Source organism: Mastomys coucha, unplaced genomic scaffold (assembly GCF_008632895.1).
Source record: "Mastomys coucha isolate ucsf_1 unplaced genomic scaffold, UCSF_Mcou_1 pScaffold19, whole genome shotgun sequence".
NCBI lineage: Eukaryota > Metazoa > Chordata > Mammalia > Rodentia > Muridae > Mastomys > Mastomys coucha.
Genome location: NW_022196901.1, coordinates 15881357 through 15897513, shown reverse-complemented (window position 1 = coordinate 15897513; position 16157 = coordinate 15881357). Strand labels below are relative to the sequence as shown.

The window sequence follows — 16157 nt, the reverse complement described above, 5'->3', positions numbered from 1 at the left end:
TTTTTTTTTTAGACAGGGTCTCACTACTATATAGCCCAGGCTTAACCTCCAACTGAAGATCTTCCTGCCTAGGCCTCCTGAGTGTCGAATTATAAGCATGCTCTTTATATGCCTCTACCAACTGTGTTGAGACAAACAAAATACAAAGTGAAAGTGTCAGAATCTAGCACATATTTCCCAATGCCTGCTGCCTAAATTAAATGTATTGCTCTAGATACCTTTTTAATACACCTCCCACTTCATGACCAAGCACACTGCTCCACCATCTAACTGAAAGGGGAAGGCAGGTGCTGTGGGCCACCACTCCCTGAGCAGCGCCCTGGTGCAGCACCACCTACTGTAAAGGCAGCTAGACTGAGAGGAACTATGGCTTTGATTCGCCCTGGAGCTTTTGAGTTGCCTAATTTTCTTTATAAATTTTTATAAATACAGGAAAAGGGGCCCCAAAAGTCAAACTATACCAAGTATTACCACAGTGGTCTAGCCATGCCTCATTCATCAAACCTTTAAATACTTGAATCTGATCAATACGGGAGAGAAAGTGTCCTTTTATAAAATACCATCACTGAGGTTCTGTTCTGACTGCCAGAAGAAAGAGTGACAGTCACCCTGTGTCTGCCCCATCAAGCCTATTGCTTTCTGTAAATCCTTCTAGCTGATGGAAGAGAGTCACTGCGAACTGAGCATCCCTTACCAAGTGCTTAGCAGAAGAAGTGATTCAGATTTCGCTTTTAAAAAATTTTAGATTTTGAAATCCTTCATATACATGAGGTCTTTTAGTGAGAAAACAGAAATACAAACATGAAATTTATTTGTCTTTCATAACATACACACACTTTTAGAAATATGTCTTTGAGTCTCCTAAAAGCATCCAACTTTTATTGACACAACAATAATCATTTTGCATATGTATTCTAGAATATATGCGTATGTATAGCATTTTACCACATAGGATAACTTTCTCATATGTGGCATCATATTAACCTTTAAAATGCTCCAGATTTTGCAGTATTTAGAGTTTGGATTTTCTGGTTAGGGTTGTTTATACTGTCTGACAAGAAATTTCACTTCAGCTGCTTGCCAGTCAAAACAGAAGTAAAATTATAAAGCTGATTACCATAACAGGAACGGTGTCCCCCGAACCCCTGGTCGTGAGCACCAAGACACTGGGACTTACTGCGTTCCAGGCCAGCACAGAGGAGTACGGCAGGAGCATGTCCGTGTCATCCAGCTCTGGAAACACACTCCAATAGCAAGAAGCTGGGCAGATTTTTAAAAGAGACATAATAGAAACAGAGAAGTAGGCATGATGATTTAACCAAATCCAGTAAACCAATAAGTCCTCACCACCTCATTCATGTCTCCAGAGGTTAACCATTAGGATTTTATCTATAGCTTAAAATGTTCAAGTGCTTCTTTTACAATGAGGATAGTTTTTTAAATCATTTAGTACTGCTTTCACACAGATAACATGATGCCACCCACTCATAAATAGGCAACCAGCATAAAACCATGCTAAGAAAGATGAATTTTACTGAAATTTTTGTTAATAAGGTTATAGAATCAAAATCTAATCTTCATCTCATTGGCCTCTGGAAACCACAGCTTCTTGCAAAATCCACAAGAGAAGGAATTTCATTAGCCACTGACTACAATGAAGTTTAAAAAAAAGAAAACCCAAACAGCATTTTGACAGAAGCATTCTTTATCAGCCCTCTGAGTTCCCTCAAGTGAAGTGTTGAGCATACAGCTTATGGCACAGCATCAGCGACACTTACCAACTAGAAATTCTTGGATGAGGTCAAATGAATGGCACGCAGAGACATGCTCGGAAATCCACTGAATAATCTTTAAAAAGAAAGACCACAGAACTCTGTTGGCTTTTAAATCTGTATTACATCCCACCAAAGTAATACAAAAATATGTAATATATAATGCATAATATATGTATAAATATGAAATATATAATGAATGAAGTTTTAAAATTTTACATTTATTTTGGAGTGCCCTGAAAATATGTGTACTTCCAGCTTAAAAACCAATCTAGTCCTGGCTGAGTACAACACTATTGTAAATAAGTTTATTTGTAGAGATCCTTTTAACAGAACCCTTTGGGTAGGCTCCAGGAGAACCTTCCTCAACCCAATATGTAGTTTTTCAAGAATGGATGGTGTTATGCAAAGTACCCATCAAGACATCTACTGGACACAGGATGTACAACAAAGCCACTGGGCTTACAGACCCAGCCTGCGGCTAAGGTCCAGGGCAGCCATCACTGTAGTAAATGAATACCATCATAGCACTTACCATGAGGAATGTCTCTGTACTTCCTTTTCAGCTGACAGAAATTCTATCAGCAGCTTCTCTCACAATTTCTATCCCTCTGTTCAACTGCTGGAAGAAACATGTCCTTACCTCTTACTTGATGACTGAGGGGAGACATGCCCAACCATAGCTCACCCTCAACAGGATGCTCAAGTCTAAATCTACTGTGCCAGTTGTACGTATTTTTACATAGGCAGTTTAAGCAAAATGTCTACAAACAGGTTAATGCAGATTGCATCAGTAAAAGTTGTATATTGTGGCAAGCCTCAAACTCACGTTTCTATGCCAAGACTAAAACACTAAATGAAACACTAAATGACTAGATGTAGAAGAAACAACCGTAGCAAGTGGGTAAAGGCAAGGCTACACTGTCCTCTACATTACTGATCTCCTTAGAAAGAAAATATTTAGGGGCCAAGGAGATGGCTCAGTGGATAAGGTGACTTCCACACAAGCATGTTCCCTAGAACCCACATAAAATGGGGGTGCAGCACATGTCTATCACCCGAATGCTGCGCAGAAGCAGGAGGCACTGGCTGGCTGGCCTAGCAGAAAAGCAAAGCTGGTTTAAAGAGACCCTGTCTCAAAAATTAACGTGAAGAATGCCTGAAGAAGAGACCCAATGTTACTTCTGGCCTTCTACACACATACACATATATGTGCATGCATACACATGTATGCACACCCATGAAGACACATGTAAATATGGGAGAACAAGAAATCAGAGAGTATTGGTTTTATGGAAGAAAAATGGCTCATTCACAAAGAACAGGCCTTGATCTACACTAAAGGTAAACAAATAAATGTATATTGTTATGTTTTTTTAAGTGTACTTTTTTCAACTAACTAGCCACCGACTAGCCCCGGTCATCACTGATTGATAGGAGGATTTTCCTGACTTTTTAAAATAGCTTCAGAAAGTAAATGACATAATAGTGCTTTGTAAGTGGCAGTGTGCAATACAAAGTAAGCTATCTTATTAAAAATGTCATCAATATTTGTCACAAAATCGTAGACCTTTGGTGTTTGTTTCTTCTGAGAAGGTTGGGACAGGAATTAATTTTATAATCCAAGATATCATCAGACTTACTGTGTAGCCCAGGCTGGCCTTGAACTCATAGAAATCTCCTGTCTCAGCATTTAGGATCGCAGGTGTGAGGCACTATAACTGGCCTGTCCACTTGGCCCTTTTGGTAATGCATTATACCAAATACAAACAGGGAGAGGGGAGCAGGCCATCTTCGAAACTCATTATTTGCTGAGTGTGTCTTTGGAACACTAGTTTACAGCACTGAGAAGCCAGTAGAGTACTGAGTTTGGGGACTCATGCCTGAAATCTCAGGACTTGGGATGAGAAGTGCTTCAAATGGGAGGCCACTGTGGGCCACAAAGTAAGTACCAGGCCACCTGGGCTACAGAGCAAAACCTCATCTCAGAAAAACAGAGAAAGGAAGGATTGAGAGCAGAGGAAGTAGCTGCCCTTTATCTTTTAGGAGCTATATTTCAAGACCCCGTGAGAGCTGAAATCAGTCAGCAACAAACCTTAGGAACACCGACAAGACAGTACTGTTCTTCCCATTAAGACAAGAACTTTCAACTTTTAATTTAAGAACTCTATGGCTTCTCTTTGGCATATCTAAATGTCATGGCCGTTATTAAGTAAAACATGAGCCTACAAACACAAGCACTATATATGAACACAGTACTGTGGTAGGAATCTGGTAACAAGGCAACTGCTGCATGAGGGAGGAACGGACGGGTAGAAAATTCAACGTGAATACACTGGACAAAGTGGCAGTTCATAATCCAGGCCAGGTGGAGCAGGATGACACAGATGTCATCACACGACTTAGAAGAGCATACCACTTAAACATTATGAGTTGCTTCTTTGGAGGCTGCTCCACTTTATAGTATTAAGCCAGAGCTGATCTAAGTTACCTAAATGGATGGTTACAAGGAACAACTGAACTCAAAATATAGATGCACCTTCACAGCCTGAGGTCTGGCACAGAGCCAACCAGAGGACGCACCGAGGAAGACTATGCTCAAGCAAAGACACTGTTACAGAGCAAAAATTAACTTCTGATCACCTTGAAGCAGTAGGCAAATATACTTAGTGTTGTCTGTTGCCAGTTTTTAAGTGAGCAATCTTCTCACCTGTTCTTCGGGGAAACCTGGGTCTCGACCACAGGATAGTGTACAGTGCAGTGCAGCCATTTTCTCACAGTCGAGACGGGCGGTCCACAGGAACTGCATCAAGTATGACTGGTCGAGGGTTGCTCTATAGACCTTTCCAGAGTAGCAGTCCAGAATCAGGGACCCAGGCAGGGACTGCAAAGGACTCAGAGGTAGTGCAGCAGCCATTTTGCTGTTTCCTAGCAAACAGAAAAACAAAAAACAAAAAAACAAAAGAGCAGATCACCAAATAAAAGCTCTCACCCAGACAGTTACTCAAGTCAGAGTAACCCTATGGAGACATAAGCTACAACCTTACCTGTCAGAAACAGACTGTGGCAGATCAAGTCTGGATGCTGAATGTTAAGTAAATGAAGGAAATGGCCAGGGGCGTAAACAGCCACAAAGTACCCTGCAGGAAAGAGAGATTGGAGTCATCCCAGTCATCACCATCCACAAGTGATGCAATCTATCCAGGTGCAGAGAAACCCCAGGACAACACCTTTTCTTTGGATAGAACAAAATAGCATATTTGTTTGTTACAAGTAGGACGTGATGAGACCCATGGGAGTATCTTCACTTTAGAAGCCAAATCTGGTTGGCTTTGTGTGTGCCTCACACTCTATACACTTAAGACATGGCTGTCTGGCTGGAGAGATGGCTCAGCTGTTAAGAGCACTGACTGTTCTTCTGAAGGTCCTGAATTCAAATCCCAGCAACCACATGGTGGCTTACAACCAACCATCCAAAAGGAGATCTGACATCCTTTTCTGGTGTGTCTGAAGACAGCTACTTACACATACATATAACAATAAATAAATCTTTTTCTTTTTTTTTTTTTGGTTTTTTGAATAAATAAATCTTTAAAAAAAATGGCTGTCTTGTTTATACCTATAGTTTTGTTTCTGAGTCAACAGTAGCTTTATGTGAATCTAAGTGATCCAGAAGGAAATTAGAATAAAACTATCAAGCAACAGGAAAGAATTCTTAGTGTGATATGATGGAGTTAGCATGTAATGGAAAATTTCTTTATCTTTTTGATGGCTTGAGGAAGCTATGAAATGCAATATTTATCAAAAGTGTGTCTCTGGGAATCTTGACATTATGCAGTTGTCGGTAGTTTTCTTGTGTCCCTAGCACCTAGAGTTGGAACCTTCATAGTTTCTACATTATAAATATTTGCATAATCAGAACATATGTATCCAAATTGAGACAAAATAAAATAACAGACTCCTAAGATCTCAGAAAAACAAAGTAGTGCAGTTCATAAAAGAAACTTCCATTTTCAGTCAGCTAGCTGGACTCCTCTCCTTAAGAGGTACACACTAGTTACTGTTGTAGAAGGCACTGTGGAAAGGGGAGGATCTAAAACTCCAACCAATCAGTGTGTCCTTTCAGAAGACGGGAATAAATAATATTCAAGAGCATAATGCAAAGAATTGTAAACTCTTATCATTGTGGCAATACTACTATAGCAAATGAAGGAAATTATTTAGCAGGACCTACTAGAAAGGTATGGGCATCCAATTGTATATGCCTGGCCTAGGGAGTGGCACTGTTAGAAGGTATGACCTTGTTGGAGTAGGTGTGTCACTGTGAGCGTGGGCTTCAGACCCTCATTGTAGCTTCCTGGAAGTCAGTCTTCCACTAGCAGCCTTCAGATGAAGATGTAGAACTCTCAGCTCCACCTGCACCATTTCTGCCTGGATGCTTTCATGATCAGGCCTTGATGGTAATGGACTGAACCTCTGAACCTATAATCCAGCCCTGTTAAAGGTCCTTTATAAGACTTGCCTTGGTTGTGGTATCTGTTCACAGCAGTAAAACCCTTACTAAGACACCAATGATCTATGTTAACTCCTAGCATGACTATTTTAATCAGTGTGTTATGGTAGTGCTATGTCCCAGGACAAGACACTTAAACATACAGTAATATAGTGTGGGGTGACACATCGTTAGGTTAGGGTGGGAGATTCCTACTAACATTTGTTTAGTGAACTCTAGGGTTTTCTCCCCCACAGTGTGCAGGACAGTGCCATAATAAACATTAGTGCTCCACCTAAAACATCAGTTGGTACCTGTGTCAGGGTCAGTACAGATCCCTTCCTCCCGCACAGTTACCTAAGGGCTCAGCGCAGCCATCGGACTCTGGCAGTCTCAGCTGGGAGGCTACCACCTGGGGAGCCAAGACAAAAGCTCCCTGCAGACTGTCAGCTCGTCTTTGAAGAAGCTGCCGGGAAGTTCTGCCTGAAGACCTTCAGAGTTGCTGGGGACTTTGGCACCTGACCTCTTCTGCAGTGTTTATGTTATGCAAATATCATGTAACCTAGAGATTTGGTTTCGGTTTTTCTGTGTGACTATAAAACTATAAAAATCCTGGCCTCTCTAAGTAAAGTGAAGCCTTGATTGGAACTCATCTTGGCTTCGTGATTTCTCTGGCATTTCAAATTCGCTTTCAGGTCCTTGTTTCCACCCCTGAGAGAACCCAGTTCGTGAAACTGCAGGCAGTTTCAATGCACTGACCTATAGGCCTGTGACTCTGTCAACTTAGAAAAGGTCCTACCACATTTATTTACTTGTGTGTGTGGTGCATGTTGAGAACAACTTGTGTGAATCTTCCATCCTGGGACTGAACATGGCTCAGGCTAGTGATCCACGGCCCTCACCCACTGAGCCATCTGGCCTGCCCTAGATTAACTTTTCATGATGAGAATCTGTTGCAAGTGTGATTAGGACCTTGAGATGAGGAATGAATGATCCTGGTAGACTCCACGTGGTTGAGTGTTAGAGTGTCACTAAGAGGAGGGGAGAGAGGAACCGGCCTGCCGAAGGTGACCACACAGTGACAAAGGAGCTTGAGTGAGAAGACTAGTCTCTAGAGGCCAGAGGAGACAGGAAGAAGTTCTGGCTCAGATGCTGCAGAAGGAACCGGTCCTGCTCACACTTGATTTTAGTTTCTCAGCACCGCCTCCCCCTCCAGATTTCTGAACTCTAGCCTGGGATCAGAATGTTTGAGCTGCTTTAATCCCTGCCTTTGTGGTCATCTGTTACACAGAGATGGAAAACGATAGAGCGTCTCTTAAGAGAGACACTGAAAAGAACCTGGTCACACACCTAACCCTTTCTCAACCTCAGCTTCATTGTTTGGGAGATGTGAATATCATTCTCAGGCAAAACGGTTGTGAAGATCAAAAATAAGTAAAATGTATAACATACATTATTTATTAAATGGTGGCTTTTACTTATGGGCATGTTGACAGATGTAGATGCTCCTCCGTACCAAAACATCCCTCAGCGGAGGCTCACCCCTGTTCCTATGGAAATCTCAATAAACACACTGGTTTACCAAGATGGAATGATTTCTTTGGTGTGTGGTTGCCCTATCTGGAGTGAATAGGGATTTCTGTGTTTCCCCAGGAAAAGTAATGCTAAATTTAAGTAAGCCTCTGTATTTAAATCAATGCAAACAGGGTAATAATAAAGGGAAATTATAAGCAATGGAGGAAAAAACATACTTCTAACATATACTTCTCAAAGAGTATAACTGTTATCATGAAGATTCCCTCAAGATAAATCTTGGAGACAGCTTTATAGCTGTTAATAAATCATGCTCAAGAAGGGAAGGCAGCTGTGTGAGACAGGCTGTTTTTACAAGCTCTGGACTGAGTCATGCTGTTCCCAGGAGGAGAAAAGGAAAGGCACAGACTCCCCATCACTGATGAGAAGGGCACAGACTTGGGAGCCACTCTATCTCTCCCCGCATCGCAGGAAGCAACAGAGCCAGCAACAGAGCTCTCCAAGGCCATTTCCCACGGGTCCAAGGTCATGTCAAATGTGCCACGCACTTAGCAAAAGATGCTTAACCTCACCAATAGTATCATTTAACATAAAAACTTGGAGGGCTTATCTTTAGTTTTCCCATCTCCCAGTTTCCTCAACTTCAGTTTGCCAAACCTTTGCCACAGAAGCAGATGGACTGGCAATCAGAGATGGGAAAACACATTAAAGAACCATGCGCCATAACCCAAAGCTTTCCTTCTTTAAACACTGAGTCCCTCTCGTATGTGAGCAAGTCCCAGAGCTGCTGCCACTCACATCTTATGCTTCATGCTCCACCTTCCACATAGCAGAGAAAGCTGCTTTCGTACAGAGATTCAGGAAACCCTTTCTACACGAGCTTCACTTATAGAATTCGTGATATGCTCACACTTGATACTAAGGTTCCTTTCACCATATTTACTTAGAGAAAACAATTCACTTAAGCTGGTCTCTAAATCACTAATGGGGCCTTTGTAAGCCTTTTATGGTTAGTAGGAGCAAACAGACAGCTGTCTAATGGCGTTCTCCTTCTAGACTCCAGGGAAAACATGACATACAATTTCTCACAGGCTCTTAGGGGACATCTTATTCATGGTCATTTGTATATTAACAAATGGTATTTTAAGGAATGCTTCCAAAGATATAGGAAAGCTCACAGCTCAGGGTCTCTAAAAAAGGGAAGGCACATTTCAACTCCAATAGCTGATGAGCTGAATGAGACGGGTGTGAGACAGAGAAAACCTTCTCCCCTCAGACTTAAAAGGATCACTGTTACCCACAAGCCATACGTATCTCTGAGGTATGAGAAAGTAGAGTCATGGAGAAGAAAATGAGTGACCACTGGAGCAGAGAGTGACCACTGAACAGAGTGTATGTTGAAAGGACAGAGTAGAGACAGGTCACCATAACCACTGTGTTGTTTATTCTGACTGTCAACTTGACACAAACTAGAGTCACTTGGGAAGGGGGAGCTAATTTCAACTAAAGAATTGCCTAGATCAGAATGGCCTGTGGGCAAGTGTGTGAGGGGCATTTTCTTGATTGATAATTGACGTAGGAGAGCCCCATCCACTGTGCGAGGTACATCCCCTAGGCAAGTGGGCCTAGGAGGCCTAAGAAAGCATGCTGAGCATGATCCAGAAGAGGGAGAGACCAAGAGCGAGAACAAACCAGTAAGTAGGCAGCACCCCTGCCTCAGCCCCAACTCCAGCTCCTGTCCTTGACCTCCTGGGATGACGACTGACTGTTAGCTGAAATAAAGCCTTTCACCCAGGTTACTTTTGGTAGTGTGTTTGCCACAGCAACTGAAGACCAACCCAGAATACCCACCAAGGTTGAGAAAAGTGATGTTGTTTGTGACCTGTGAGTCAGCACTTCCGGGAACTACAGTGAAGGTCTTCCTGTATCCTGCAAATGAAGACAGTGAAGCCAGAGAAAATCATGCTCAAAAATGAATGGCTCAAACTGACCCCATGCTGTATAATAGTCTCACAGACAGGGCCCCCACTTGCTGGCTTCTAGAATTTATGGTACCCTCACTCTCCAAAGGCCACTAAGGTGGACCGTCTACTGTGAGTGGGGGCAGTCACAGTAGAGCAGATGTTCCAGCTCAGGCAGAAACCCGGACCACAGGGATGGATTGTGTAGGGAGGGTAGGGTCCAGTGGGGTCTACTCAATGATCTAACATAGAGGGATCACAGAGTTCACTTTATGCATGACAGTTTTTGTCATCCTTCAATATATGTCCAGCTCGCACTCCCACCATTAGCTAGAAAGGGGAGTGAGTTGTCTGTGCAACTGAGTCCAGCTTCGCTCTATTCCTCTGTCTCCATCTATGGCTGATTGGGCTCATTACATTAATTATTAGAAACACATAAAACTGTCTTACACAAGCTTACAGAACTTAAGAATAGGACTGCATCTAGTTCTGAAGTTACTTTTAGTTATTCCACTAAAAAATTCTTAAACTGTTGTGCCCGAATCTCTATCACCCTAGTGATATCGGACTGAGGGATTCTAAACTGTTATGTGGCTTGACATAAAAATAAAAAATAAATGAGTCCTGGCACAGAAATCCCATCTTTAAAAAAGTTTCAACCATGCTCACAACATATACTCTACAAATATTAAAAAAAAAAAATTGGGGCTGGAGAGATGGCTCAGCAGTTAAAAGCACTGACTATTCTCCCGGAGGTCCTGAGTTCAAATCCCAGCAACCACATGGTGGCTCACAACCATCCGTAATGAGATCTGATGCACTCTTCTGGGATGTCTAAAGACAGCTACAGTGTACTTATATATAATAAATTAGTAAATATTTAAAAAAGAATAAGGTGCTGGAGAGATGTCTCAAGGATTAGGAGCGCTGGCTGCTCTTCCAGAGGTCCTGAGTTCAAATCCCACCAACCACATGGTGGCTCACAGCCATCTGTAATGGGATCTGATGCCCTCTTCTGGTATGTCTGAGGAGGACAACTACAGTGTACTTATATACATAAAATAAATACTTAAAAAAGAATTTTTTTTTTTTTTTTAGACAGGGTCTCTCTATACAGGTCTGGCTGGCCAGAGACTTATTCTGTAGACCAGGCTGGCCTGTAATGCACAGAGATCCTCCTGCCTCTACCTTCTGAGTGCTGAAGTCAAAGGTGTATACCACTATGTCTGACACAGTTATAAATTTGGGGAATTAAACATGCAAAAATCTTCCTTAGCAAGGTTCAGACTAAAACTGCTGCAGATCATGCAGGACTGCAGAAGGAGCAGGGGCTGGCAGCTTACCCCACTCCCCAGAACGTGGCGTGTCAGCATCACAGGCCACAGACATGTGAAATGAGTATCTTAGTCTGACCATGCACGCAGCACATCCTGGAGTGACAGTACATTTAATTTGAGAGCATAGAAGGCCTTTAACTAAACCTCTATGTAAGTAACCATGTGAATCAAGGCTATAGATACTGTTCCAGTTAGTAATAACTAAATGGCAAACCAACACACTTTGATAAATACATTCATTAGAAATAGTCTGTAGTCTAGAACAAGCAACAGGCTGATATAAAAATATATAGAAATTACCTATTTTACTATTTGCCATTAATGAATTTCTTCACAAAACGTATCTAAATAGTTAACCATAAAATATACTGATAACATTGTTTGCTAGATATTAAGCTCTTTACAACTTCATTTGTTACTATTTGGAAAAAGTAAAATGTAAACATAAAGGAGAAAAAAAATAGAACATTACCTTTATGGAGGTAAAACACTGAATACGTGATTTCTTTCCAAGAGTCAGACTTTGGGCTGTAACACACACACAAACTCCCTGGGAAAAGAAAGTATTTGACAGTATTTAAATAATCTGTATCCTAAATTTCCTGAGCCATTATTCACCTACTTCTATTCCTTTAGATGTCCTTCTTCATCTTACTTTATAGATTATTCCTAAATTCACAAAATGATATTATCAAGCTGCTATGAAATCTCAGGTCAGCACTTAGCATGCACAGTTAGAAGCAGCACAGGGTGGCAGGCGACGAAGGGTAGGAAAGAATAGACATATGGGACGCTGTGGTAGTCTAGAAAAGGTCCCGTCGCCGTGGAGTTCTAGTGAATGTGCACACACTGCCATCTTACCCAGCTGTGATCCCACAGGCATCTTGCACAGCTCTAGACCCCAGCTATCCAAACTCTCTAAAGAAAGCATCCAATATTATTTAAGCAACACTGAAACGTGGACCGTGGACCTTTCCTATGAGCAATGAGAGGAAAGTATGTGAGGCTACAATCATCACAGCCGGGGCCCTGACAGCGTTGACCCATTCAAAGGGGACCACCTCAGCATGGAAAACTCTGTATTCCCACACCCCCGCAGTATCTGTGGCCAATATCAGTTGCCGGCAAATTAAGACTTTATACTTAAACTGCTCCATGTTGAGCACCCCTCATCAAAACTGCCCGAAGAACAAATGCTTCACATTTTAGACTCTTCCAGACTCTGAAATAGGTATTCCTGGCTGAGCATCGTTGAGGCAGGTTTGCTTTGTTCTCTTCACTCCTGAAGTGAAGCCCTGGCTGGTCTGGAATTCACTGAACACAGCAGGCTGGCTTTGCCTCAGTCTTTGTCCCTCTGACTCCAAAGCTCTTGGTTTATGAAGCTCATTGCCTTTGCTGTTAATTCTCTAAGCCTCAGTTTCCTCACATTGTACATTCAGAAAATATAGAAACCACTTATAAGGTTCTCCTATGAGAACCCAGTAATCTATATAAATCTCTGGCAAAAAAAAAAATACTTATATCTGGCTCTAAATGTTAGCAACTATTATTACTGCTCCAGAATAACTGGCTGCTATTTATAAGTTGGAGGAAGTCACAGTTTCAAGAAACAAAATACATTCTTAATGTAATATCCAGAGACTTTTAGTAAAAATTCATCACTGATGACGATAACGTCTCCACACTGGCTAGCCTTTGAGAACCAGTTCAACAATGCAAACTATTACTGACAAGTTTTCCAAGGGAAATTATCTCATTGCAACAACTATTAAAAGGCCCCGTGAAATGTTCCAACACTGGCCTGATTCTGAGTACTTATCATCATGCCAGCAGGAAGAATGGGTTCAGTCTCCCCACTCACTACCTCTGCCTCTCAACAGGTAATGCCCGAAAGAAAGGCAGCTAACGTAGATCTCCTGAGATCATTTAACCACAGCTCCCAGCCATAGTCAGGGCTGACCAGCAGATATGGAAGCAAGGAGAACTGTTTCTTCCAGCGATGAAGTCTGATTGGCCTTCCTAAAGTCATGGAGTTACTAGAAATGTCTATAAATTCGTAATCTTAGGTGATTCACAGGCGTGGCCCTGACAAGAACCCTAGCACTCTGTCCACCAATCGTTCAGATTTCAGCCTTTCATTCCTTGACTCACACCCAGCTTCACTTCCTAGAGCAGGGATGTTCAGAACAAAGAAGCTTGGAGAAAGTTGGTAGCTATACAGCTTGGGAGTGGGGGTGCCAAGGTAATGATGAATGGCTGTCAATCACCATCACATCACTGACCTTAACAGGAAGAGAGAAGTAACAGGCATATGGGTTCTCAATCTATCTGCCTTCCTTTCTCAAGCCATGTGTCCTGGTTTCACACCCCAGGCCTACACTATCTCAGAGCCAGGTCTGAGTGAGGAAACTCTGGACTTTTCTCTAATCTTTTTTTTCCCTTCTCACTCTGGCCCCACTCGCTCCAGCCCTGCTTACTCCAGCCTAAAGATTTATTTATTATATGTAAGTACACTGTAGATGAGGACATCAGATCTCATTGCAGGTAGTTGTGAGCCACCATGTGGTTGCTGGGATTTGAACTCAGGACCTCCAGAAAAGCAGTCAGTGCTCTTAACCACTGAACCATCTCTCCAACCCCAGAAGTAGACCACAGTGAAAGAAAGGCCATAATAGGGAAACCATAATGGAGAAACTATAATTGGTCTAGAAAGCTCCCCAAACAGAAAAACCATGGCACCATTCTCCCCAAACAATGAACAACAGAACAGCCTAGCCAAGAAAAATTATCTGCAACCCCAGACCACAGAACTTCTCCCATTTACAAGGGGCTAATTTCACAGAAGAAATGACATGCAAAGTGGCTCCCCCAAAACGGAGACACTGCAGTCCACCACCACCCACACAAGGTCACTGCCATACCAACGACTCTTTTCACAGTATACTAAATAAACCTGTTTTCTATTTTTTCTAGCCTATAGGGAGTATTCTTTCACCAACCTGCAAAGCTACATCATAATTTTGTTTATTGTAACCACAGAGGTAAGACCTTGTTTTTAAACCCAACTGGAAAAAGATATGAGAACTGGCAACTTACTACTCCAAAGCAAAAACAACATGCTTTGCCAGATTTTTATCTTAACCCTGGGAGTTTGTTTGAAACAGACTTAATGTTCTTTACTGCAAAGCTGACTAAAGAACAAGGCACATTTTCTACGCTCTTACACATTGCCAGGAAAGGAAAAGAAGAGATGCTTCCACATCTCCTACCAGATGAACAAAATATGTTATTAAATGAATTGTAGTAGCCTTTTTGTATATTATGGTTGCTACTGTTCATGAGTTCCTCTGAGTAAATTAAAAAGGGGAATCCACAGAGATTTAAAGCACGAACAGGTTGTTTATATCCAACAGCAAAGGAGGCAGAAAAGCGCCTACCCAGCTCATCCATGTGAGTCTCCAGTCTCATTTCTTTCCATCATCAAAAACCTCTCAGTCTTTTCTACCAGGACTTATCCCATTTTTCTTCCCCACTAAATATATCCTGTGAGTATTTAAACAACCAGAGTTAAAAACAATTCCCTAAATCCTAACTCTACTCTCTGCTGCTGCCTCTCTCACAAGCTGCTATGAATTTTTCTTCGTGATGCTCAACTTAAGCAGAAACCAGATCTCCCTCCAGTCACCCAAGGAAGTGGCTCACAGGCCAGCCCCTGGGAACTCCGCCACTCAAGACACTGCTGGCCCTTCTCCTGGGAGAGGCTCAGCTCTGCCTTTGGGTCCTGACATATGCTTGCTCAGTTCTCTCCCCACGAGACACCCATTTGCCCTCTTCAATTGGACATTCCTCCTAACTTACGCTCCCAGATATGATTCCTCAACACATCCCCTTCTCACCGTATCCTCCTCCTCCCGAGGTTTCAAATGCTCGCCACATTCTGACAACTCCCACACTTATCCACCATCACCCCTGATCCTTCTTCTACATTCTAGGTCTCTCAGTTAACATGTTCAGAAGAAAGCTCACGATCTTCCTTCACGAGTCCCACTAAAGCTCCTATACTTGAGTAAATGCCATCACTGTTCACCTGTGGATGCCAGAAACCCGAGGACCTTTCCTCTCCACCTCGTTTCAGGAAGGCATCTCTGAGATACAACACACCCACCCTCTATATTCTTTGCCCATTGTGCTTCAAGTCCCATTGTCTCAAATGTGACTCTGATCTCATCTGAACTTGACCTCCTTCTCTTGTCTCCCCCAGCAGCCGCAGTGACTGCCTTGTGTTATAATTATCACTGTATATTAATGACACACAGGCCAGGCCTCACTGTGACATTATTTCTGTATGTTAAGACCTAGGTTTAATCCCAGCACTTAGGAGGCAGAGGCAGGCAGATTTCTGAGTTCGAGGCCAGCCTGGTCTACAGAGTGAGTTCCAGGATAGCCAGGGCTACACAGAGAAACCCTGTCTTGAAAAACCAAAAAGAAAAAAGAAAAAAAAAAGACCTTGGTAAAATATTAAGGCCTAGATGGAATGTTAAAGCCTAGGTAACTGTTGCCTGCCTAGCCTGCCATTTTTTGCTATTACTAATATCATAAGGAAACTTTCTCATACGGTGTTTCCCACTGTTTCTAGGAACTTTCTCATGCCCAAGTTAATTTACATATTCTGTTATATTCTGTGCCCTTGGAAACCAATCACAATAGAAGTCAATAGAATTGCTTGGACCAGAACCAACCAGCTAGCAGCACTTCCTCCACTTACATATGAGCTTTTATGATATTTGCCTTTATAAGCTGCCCCTGAGATGGACCCCAACATAAGAGAGACACCTGCACCAATACAAGAAGCTATTTGGAGTAAGACTTCCATTTTTGAGTAGGGGTTGAGTAAAGCTTAAGTTCCTAAATCCTCCCTGGGAATGGACATCCTGGAAAGAGACATGCACATGGGTAACTGACATCCCAATTGGCAAGTTAAGACATGAATGCTAGACAAGACAAGTTCCAACCTGGTTGACAACTTAAGACATGAATGTCAGACAAGACAAGTCCCAACCTG

General features: G+C 42.3%; 1 protein-coding gene across 2 annotated transcripts in view; it reads right to left on the bottom strand.

Moving 5' to 3' along the window:
• The window catches only part of Gsap (gamma-secretase activating protein), a 94580-nt gene that overhangs the window by 30902 nt on the left and 47521 nt on the right, over window positions 1–16157 (bottom strand). For both annotated transcript variants that reach the window (XM_031380075.1, XM_031380076.1), the window contains exons 13-18: window positions 11568–11645; window positions 9649–9726; window positions 4820–4912; window positions 4483–4700; window positions 1779–1848; window positions 1178–1260 (exon numbers count right to left, since the gene is read on the bottom strand). In XM_031380075.1, the coding sequence (XP_031235935.1) occupies window positions 1178–1260; window positions 1779–1848; window positions 4483–4700; window positions 4820–4912; window positions 9649–9726; window positions 11568–11645 (620 nt within the window). The remainder of the gene's footprint in view (window positions 1–1177; window positions 1261–1778; window positions 1849–4482; window positions 4701–4819; window positions 4913–9648; window positions 9727–11567; window positions 11646–16157) is intronic.